General features: G+C 39.8%; 1 protein-coding gene and 1 pseudogene across 1 annotated transcript in view; one reads left to right on the forward strand and one right to left on the reverse strand.

Annotated features, from left to right (window-relative positions):
• Positions 1-1,667, forward strand: part of mecr (mitochondrial trans-2-enoyl-CoA reductase) — a 10,043-nt gene extending 8,376 nt beyond the window's left edge. The window contains exons 8-9 of the mRNA XM_016290389.1: positions 682-742; positions 1,626-1,667. Coding sequence (XP_016145875.1) covers positions 682-742; positions 1,626-1,667 — 103 coding nt within the window. The remainder of the gene's footprint in view (positions 1-681; positions 743-1,625) is intronic.
• A 783-nt stretch (positions 1,668-2,450) lies between these two features.
• The window catches only part of LOC107598946 (acid sphingomyelinase-like phosphodiesterase 3b), an 8,908-nt pseudogene continuing 2,822 nt past the window's right edge, over positions 2,451-8,536 (reverse strand).

The following is an 8,536-nucleotide window of genomic DNA, read 5'->3' on the forward strand; positions in this document are numbered from 1 at the left end:
GTTAAAAAAACTGTCGTCCATTAAATGCGTTGCACAAATTCGAACATCTGGGTTGTGCTGTTCTGTTGTAAATAAATCTTAACCAATGATTCCTAATTGCATCTACTTCTGGAAGGCCAAATAAAGTGCTTTTGCTTTCGCACTGAAACACAGCGTCTCCCTGACATGCTGCATCAACACGACTGCTGTTCCTGAAACCACGCCTTCTGTCTTTGCGTGCACATTTGGGCAGCATTATGCTAATATTTCCACATAGTGAGGTAGACATGTGGGGGCGTGTTAGAACGAGCCGTTTTAGGTAGGTGTGGTTGACTCTTAACTTTTATAAAGAATATCTCTTTGGATTTGAGACTTTAGTCTTTGCAACTTTACAGATCTTCTTTATGCACCAAGAGCTTGTAACACTTCAAAGAGAAAGGAAAACTTGAAATCGCATCATATGACCCCTTTAATGCTAATTAAAATGTGAAACAGTAAAATTTTACCTTGGTTTATCGTGAAAACTGGTTATCGTTGCATCCATAGTTGGAAGAGTTTCTTCGCATCAACCGCTGGTCTGAAGCATGAACCAAACCAGCCAGCGGAACAACATTACAAACCTTGATTTGATCGGTTAGGGCCCTTGATAAGCACTGTGTATGAGGTCTGTAAATGAACGAATAAGGTGTCTGTGTTCCTCAGAAGTGGAGGCAGCATGGTGACCTACGGTGGGATGGCCAAACAACCAGTCACTGTTCCAGTGGTGAGCTTGACGGTCTCAAAGATTATAGAATACCCAAGACGTGTCACTCAGTTTTGAATGGGGAAAAATGCAACTGCTCTATCGAACGAAGCCCCGCCTTCTGAGCAAAAGAGCCAATCGCTAATCGGTAAAGTCAGCGCGTCACTGCAGCTGTCGTTAGAAGTCCCGGTTGCTATAGAAACAGTCAGCTTTCTGAGACGTGCGGTTAGGACTGCGCATGCGCACTGGCTGATCTAGCCTGAAAAATAAGCTTTTTATAACGCTATATGAGCAAACAAAACAACATTTATGATACAGTTGTTGTCAGATTTCATTGGTGATTTCGAAAATTGAAATTTAATCGTAAGCTTAGTGAACAGTTTTGGAGAATTTGATGTTTCCCCATTCAAAGAGATAGGAGCTGCACTCGCATGCCCCGAGAGGCGTTTCAAAGATGGCCGCCGAGTGACATGACTTGCATCTACTTCTGGAAGGCCAAATAAAGTGCTTTTGCTTTCGCACTGAAACACAGCGTCTCCCTGACATGCTGCATCAACACGACTGCTGTTCCTGAAACCACGCCTTCTGTCTTTGCGTGCACATTTGGGCAGCATTATGCTAATATTTCCACATAGTGAGGTAGACATGTGGGGGCGTGTTAGAACGAGCCGTTTTAGGTAGGTGTGGTTGACTCTTAACTTTTATAAAGAATATCTCTTTGGATTTGAGACTTTAGTCTTTGCAACTTTACAGATCTTCTTTATGCACCAAGAGCTTGTAACACTTCAAAGAGAAAGGAAAACTTGAAATCGCATCATATGACCCCTTTAATGCTAATTAAAATGTGAAACAGTAAAATTTTACCTTGGTTTATCGTGAAAACTGGTTATCGTTGCATCCATAGTTGGAAGAGTTTCTTCGCATCAACCGCTGGTCTGAAGCATGAACCAAACCAGCCAGCGGAACAACATTACAAACCTTGATTTGATCGGTTAGGGCCCTTGATAAGCACTGTGTATGAGGTCTGTAAATGAACGAATAAGGTGTCTGTGTTCCTCAGAAGTGGAGGCAGCATGGTGACCTACGGTGGGATGGCCAAACAACCAGTCACTGTTCCAGTGGTGAGCTTGACTGTCTCAAAGATTATAGAATACCCAAGACGTGTCACTCAGTTTTGAATGGGGAAAAATGCAACTGCTCTATCGAACGAAGCCCTGCCTTCTGAGCAAAAGAGCCAATCGCTAATCGGTAAAGTCAGCGCGTCACTGCAGCTGTCGTTAGAAGTCCCGGTTGCTATAGAAACAGTCAGCTTTCTGAGACGTGCGGTTAGGACTGCGCATGCACACTGGCTGATCTAGCCTGAAAAATAAGCTTTTTATAACGCTATTTGAGCAAACAAAACAACATTTATGATACAGTTGTTGTCAGATTTCATTGGTGATTTCGAAAATTGAAATTTAATCGTAAGCTTAGTGAACAGTTTTGGAGAATTTGATGTTTCCCCATTCAAAGAGATAGGAGCTGCACTTGCATGCCCAAGAGGCGTTTCAAAGATGGCCGCCGAGTGACATGACTTTGACTGTCTGCTGCGCTGGATCAACCTTGATATCTGAACTGTATAATTATAGTGGAAGATTTATATAGTCATGATGTTCTTCTAATATGGTGTACTTTGATATAAATATGCTGCTGTCTTTAGAGTGCGCTGATCTTCAAAGATGTGATTTAAATATAAATTGCATGAGTGCATAATTCATCATTATGCATAATTTATCATTATCATTATCAAACCACTTTTGACAGTCTTTCACGCAAAATAAAAAAAAAATCTTGTATACGAACAGAGACAAATCAATGTAAACTTATTTCCGACGTGGGGTTAAAAAAACATTACATGCAACTTTTTATCTTAAAATAAAGAGAGTCAGAATTCTGCAGTGTTGTTGCAGAGAAGCCATTTCACTCAGATCTACAGTATGTCTCAGTAAAGAAGAAAAGACAACTGCAATTTTTATTTACCTTCACGTCACTCCAAATTTCTGTGGAACACAAATTATGTTTTTTTTGTTTTTTTTTAATGTTTTGGACCCACAAAAAGCATTTTCATTTTGGGCTGAACTAAGAGACAGTTCAGTAAATATAAAGAAATCATCAAAATCAAGTTTATGAACAGCACGTTAAATACTTGAAATACTGCTGACAACATGTCATTCACACTCATGCTGAGTGTGTCTGAAGGGATCACGTGACAATATTGCAAAAACGCTGCTGTTCTGTGATCAGTTCAAACACAGCAGGCTCAGCATCAGTGACAGCAGCAGAGTAAACAGCACTGGAGCATTGAATGATCCTCCCTCCTTCACCACGCACTTCTCATAGGCCTCAAAGTCCACTTCCCTCATCGCGCACACGTGATCGACGCGGCAGTCAGCGTGGCACTCCGTCAGGTCATAATTCACAGAGTTGAACTCGTAGTACTTCTGCAGGTAACACTTGTCGCTGGATATCCGCTCCATCACGCGGTGCATAGAGGTGGGAGAGGCGTCGGGCACACGAAACGCCTCCGTCAGCCGGTACGCCTTCTCCCAGCGCTCATGTACCACATTTGAGTATGTCAGGTTCATATAGTAGGTGATTATATCCTTCAGGAACACAAAGCAGCAAGAATAGAAACGTGTAAACCAGGGCTATTATAGCAGTATGTAACCTTTTAAACCTTAATTTGCAACAGTAAGCTTAGAATAATTAAAAATTTGAGGTGTCGGGTCTGATTTCATTAGAAATTGACGTATGTCATTCTTCTTTGCGTGGTTACGTCACGTCCGTAAACAGAATGAAGATCCGGCTATTAAAAGTTGTGTGTGGAGCGTTTGTAGCTTGTTCTTGCAACAGTTCTAAGCGGTAATAAAAGAAGGTGCATTGAGGTTCCATTGAGTTACTAAAATGTACCATTGAAATGCTAATATGCACGTTTTAGGGATAAATAAGGTGTACCATTTGAAAAGGTACAAAAGCTATCACTGGGGCAGTACCTTTTCGAAAGGTACAATTTGTGCCTTTTAGGTAGTAATATGTATACTAGCGTACTGGCTACTGGTACTGGTGAGTATATATAGTGTCTCTGATTCTATAGCATTTAATAGTAGTATTTAATATGTCTGTATTTTTTTTTTCTTTTCAGTTTTAGTTTAACACATCAAGTTACTAAATGAAAAGTTTCAATGTTGCCTTGACAACTAGCTAAAATAAAATCAGTTGACTACAATAACCCTTCTAATAAATAGGTTTTCTAATTTGAAAGGTAATTCTAATGCCAAAAGAAGCACAACATGTGACAGAATTAGTAGCAGAATTGAAAATACCTTTAGAGCTGTAGAACATGCGGAAGCTGTCAGTGTGATGATGACCGAAGAACTGGCCCTGTATAACAGCGCTGTACTTCTGTATGAGATCTATATAGCGCTTATTAAACTCTTTTCTGAACCAGGCTTTATCTCGTTTCTTCTCAAAAAACCCTGGAGGGACGTGGCCAATAATGTAAACCTGGGTAAGACAGAACAAAGGCTCTTTATGTGCAATAATGACACATGGATAAACTGCCAAAACTGAAGGTTTCGCTTCCTCGCTGTAAGATACGACTAACCTTCTCATTATTGTATAGTCCTGAAGCACTTTATCAGCCCAACTGAACTGATCTGCAGGGTCTTTGATATTTTCTGTGAGTTTGTTCTGATCGTAATAGAGGTTCGTATTTAGGACCACGACTCTGAAGCCAGTTTGATACAGCAACTTCTCTGTGTAATATCCACCTGTGAAAGACATTAATGAAAGTTATATGACATTAGTTAAAGCTATATTACATAATTCATGTATTTTATAATATAGTCAAATCTGTAATATTTTTCTTATTGTCTTTGTGTCAGTGTATTGTTAATGGTGAGCTGCTTTAGTTTATACCTATTTTAAAGGTTTCTTTTGATGCCGCATGTAGCCAGCCATGCCACAGGTTTGCGGTTTGTTCATAAATGTTGTTTTTTTCTGGAGGCATTTGGTTCTTTGGATGGTAGTCATGATTTCCCATTGCAGAATACACCTTGGTATCTAAAGAAATACAAATGTGAAATTAATTTAATAGACGAACAAAACAAACAAGCAGTCAGCAGCCCATATGAAACACATACTAGGAAAAGTCGTTTTTATGATGTGGGTGAGATTGCCGATTATTCACAGGACAGGTTCGACTCCCAGCTGCTCATCGGGCACATGAGGCGTAATATCTCTGTGAAAAAGAGTTAGAATTATATAATCAATTGTGTAAGAAATATATGACTTTAGTCAGACAGCTCACCTACCTACAGTACAGGCTAGGGCTGTGCAATATATCGCAAATGTACATATCGCAATATGCATATCGCTACAGCTTGCAATATTTGGGGCCATGAACAAAAGACAAAGAGAAAATCACTCACTGCTCTTACCTAAATATAAAACATACCGTTCACTTTCAGAAGATGTTGTAGGGGTGCTTTCTTATTAGAATCAGAATCAGAATCAGCTTTATTCACCACTTAAGTGTGCGCAAACACAAGGAATTTCTTGTGGTTTTACAGGAACTCTTGGTACATACATGCATACAAATAACCATATATATATGACACAAGATAGTTATAGAAGTTCACAGAACTGACTCGGCAACAGCTGAGTAAAACTGTTTCATCTGAGCATGTGGCACTTTAAGCATTATCGTATCGCATATTGAATATCGCATTATTTAATGAGTTACCGCATATCGCATTTTTCTTCAATATATCGCACAGCCCTAGTACAGGCCAAATGCTTGACACGCCAACTCATTCTTTATGATTATCTTTATGATTGGAAGCACGACTTATACTATATTGGACACTTGTTGGCTAATTTTCTCTCACTATTCATTTTATGTGAATGCACATTTTATATTTGCTTACAAAACTAGAGCATTTAAGTAAACGCCTTTAGATGTTTTTAAGATTATGAAATCATAAATCCTTTTCTGACTGGCAGTGTAGTTGAAAATCTATTGTGCTCTTCTGGTTCCATCGCCCTGAAGTCAAGTTTTTTTTTTTATGGGTTTTTGGTTAAGAGCCTAACATAAGGTCTGAATACAAGCTCAAGATATTTTCACATTTTATTCTACAACATAAAATGAATCAGTAGTACCCCTTGTGCTTTTTTACGTGTCTGGATAAAGGCGGTTGCTAACAAGTGTCTAAATGGGACAACAGAGGTTGTCGGGACATTAAACATCACCATGTCAAACTGATAAAGTCGTCTAATCACTAGTCACTATTTGTTTATAATGTTTATAATCAACTACTCAAAAAAAGGTTTTTAAATAAAGACTGACAGATTTGTTGACGCTTAATGGTGATGATGTTGAAGTCATGTGACCGTGGTGTAGTTCATTCAAAACGATTGGCTTTTATTTCTGCAAATTGTATTTCGATTTCAAAATTCTTTGAAAGATTATCAATATGAACGAACGTGTAAGAACCATAACCTTTTGTTGGTCTCAGAGCACAGTAATCCAAAAGCCAATGGAAAAATCCTGTGAGGTTTTTCATCAGGTGAACCAGGGTTGGCCAACACAAATCCATCAACACTACAGCACTCTACTGAATACACTTTAAACTTCAAACTAGGACAGTCTTATGAGTTAAGAGGGCGCTTGGCATAAACCCGGTCCAGATGATGAAGTCCGGGTCAGGCAGGATCCCTCTCATGGCACTCAGTGTTGAGTTTATCAGAGTCCATGGGGAGTCACAGGAATAATCTCCAAATCTGCCTGCGTTTGGGGTCGGACGGCCTCCACTAGAAGCACATTTTGATGCAGAGTTACTCCCTACATCATAAGAAGGATCCCAGTGGAGGCCTGAGATGTGCCAGAAATAACCTGTAGTGGAGAACAACTGTGATCAGCCTGCTCATATATTGAGCATGATATACAGTGGGGAAAAAAAGTATTTAGTCAGCCACCAATTGTGCAAGTTCTCCCACTTAAAAAGATGAGAGAGGCCTGTAATTTTCATCATAGGTATACCTCAACTATGAGAGACAAAATGAGAAAAAAAAATCCAGAAAATCACATTGTAGGATTTTTAAAGAATTTATTTGCAAATTATGGTGGAAAATAAGTATTTGGTCAATAACAAAATTTCATCTCAATACTTTGTTATATACCCTTTGTTGGCAATGACAGAGGTCAAACGTTTTCTGTAAGTCTTCACAAGGTTTTCACACACTGTTGCTGGTATTTTGGCCCATTCCTCCATGCAGATCTCCTCTAGAGCAGTAATGTTTTGAGGCTGTCGCTGGGCAACACGGATTTTCAACTCCCTCCAAAGATTTTCTATGGGGTTGAGATCTGGAGACTGGCTAGGCCACTCCAGGACCTTGAAATGCTTCTTACGAAGCCACTCCTTCGTTTCCCGGGTGGTGTGTTTGGGATCATTGTCATGCTGAAAGACCCAGCCACGTTTCATCTTCAGTGCCCTTGCTGATGGAAGGAGGTTTTCACTCAAAATCTCATGATACATGGCCCCATTCATTCTTTCGTTTACACGGATCAGTCGTTCTGGTCCCTTTGCAGAAAAACAGCCCCAAAGCATGATGTTTCCACCCCCATGCTTCACAGTAGGTATGGTGTTCTTTGGATGCAACTCAGCATTCTTTCTCCTCAAGTTGAGTTTTTACCAAAAAGTTCTATTTTGGTTTCATCTGACCATATGACATTCTCCCAATCCTTTTCTGGATCATCCAAATGCTCTCTAGCAAACTTTAGACGGGCCTGGACATGTACTGGCTTAAGCAGGGGGACACGTCTGTCACTGCAGGATTTGAGTCCCTGGCGGTGCAGTGTGTTACTGATGGTAGCCTTTGTTACTTTGGTCCCAGCTCTCTGCAGGTCATTCACTAGGTCCCCCCGTGTGGTTCTGGGATTTTTGCTCACAGTTCTTGTGATCATTTTGACCCCACGGGGTGAGATCTTGCGTGGAGTCCCAGATCGAGGGAGATTATCAGTGGTCTTGTGTGTCTTCCATTTTCTAATAATTGCTCCCACAGTTGATTTCTTCACGCCAAGCTGCTTACCTATTGCAGATTCAGTCTTCCCAGCCTGGTGCAGGTCTACAATTTTGTTTCTGGTGTCCTTTGACAGCTCTTTGGTCTTGGCCATGGTGGAGTTTGGAGTGTGACTGTTTGAGGTTGTGGACAGATGTCTTTTATACTGATAACGAGTTCAAACAGATGCCATTAATACAGGTAACGAGTGGAGGACAGAGGAGCCTCTTAAAGAAGAAGTTACAGGTCTGTGAGAGCCAGAAATCTTGCTTGTTTGTAGGTGACCAAATACTTATTTTACCGAGGAATTTACCAATTAATTCTTTAAAAATCCTACAATGTGATTTTCTGGATTTTTTTTTCTCATTTTGTCTCTCATAGTTGAGGTATACCTATGATGAAAATTACAGGCCTCTCTCATCTTTTTAAGTGGGAGAACTTGCACAATTGGTGGCTGACTAAATACTTTTTTGCCCCACTGTATCTCAAGACTGCTGAGTCCATTGAAGACTGAAGATTTCAACCTTACATTTTCAACATGATTCACAAAAAATGTAAGCCTAAATTATGAAAAATAGGACAACTGTTTTCTTAATTTAGGATTTAATTTCTTGTTCTATCTATCTATCTATCTATCTATCTATCTATCTATCTATCTATCATCTATCATCTGTCTATCTATCTATCTATCTATCTATCCATCCGTCTGTCATCTGT

Source organism: Sinocyclocheilus grahami, unplaced genomic scaffold, assembly GCF_001515645.1.
Source record: "Sinocyclocheilus grahami isolate Dianchi unplaced genomic scaffold, SAMN03320097.WGS_v1.1 scaffold258.1, whole genome shotgun sequence".
In the NCBI taxonomy this organism is placed as follows: Eukaryota; Metazoa; Chordata; class Actinopteri; order Cypriniformes; family Cyprinidae; genus Sinocyclocheilus; species Sinocyclocheilus grahami.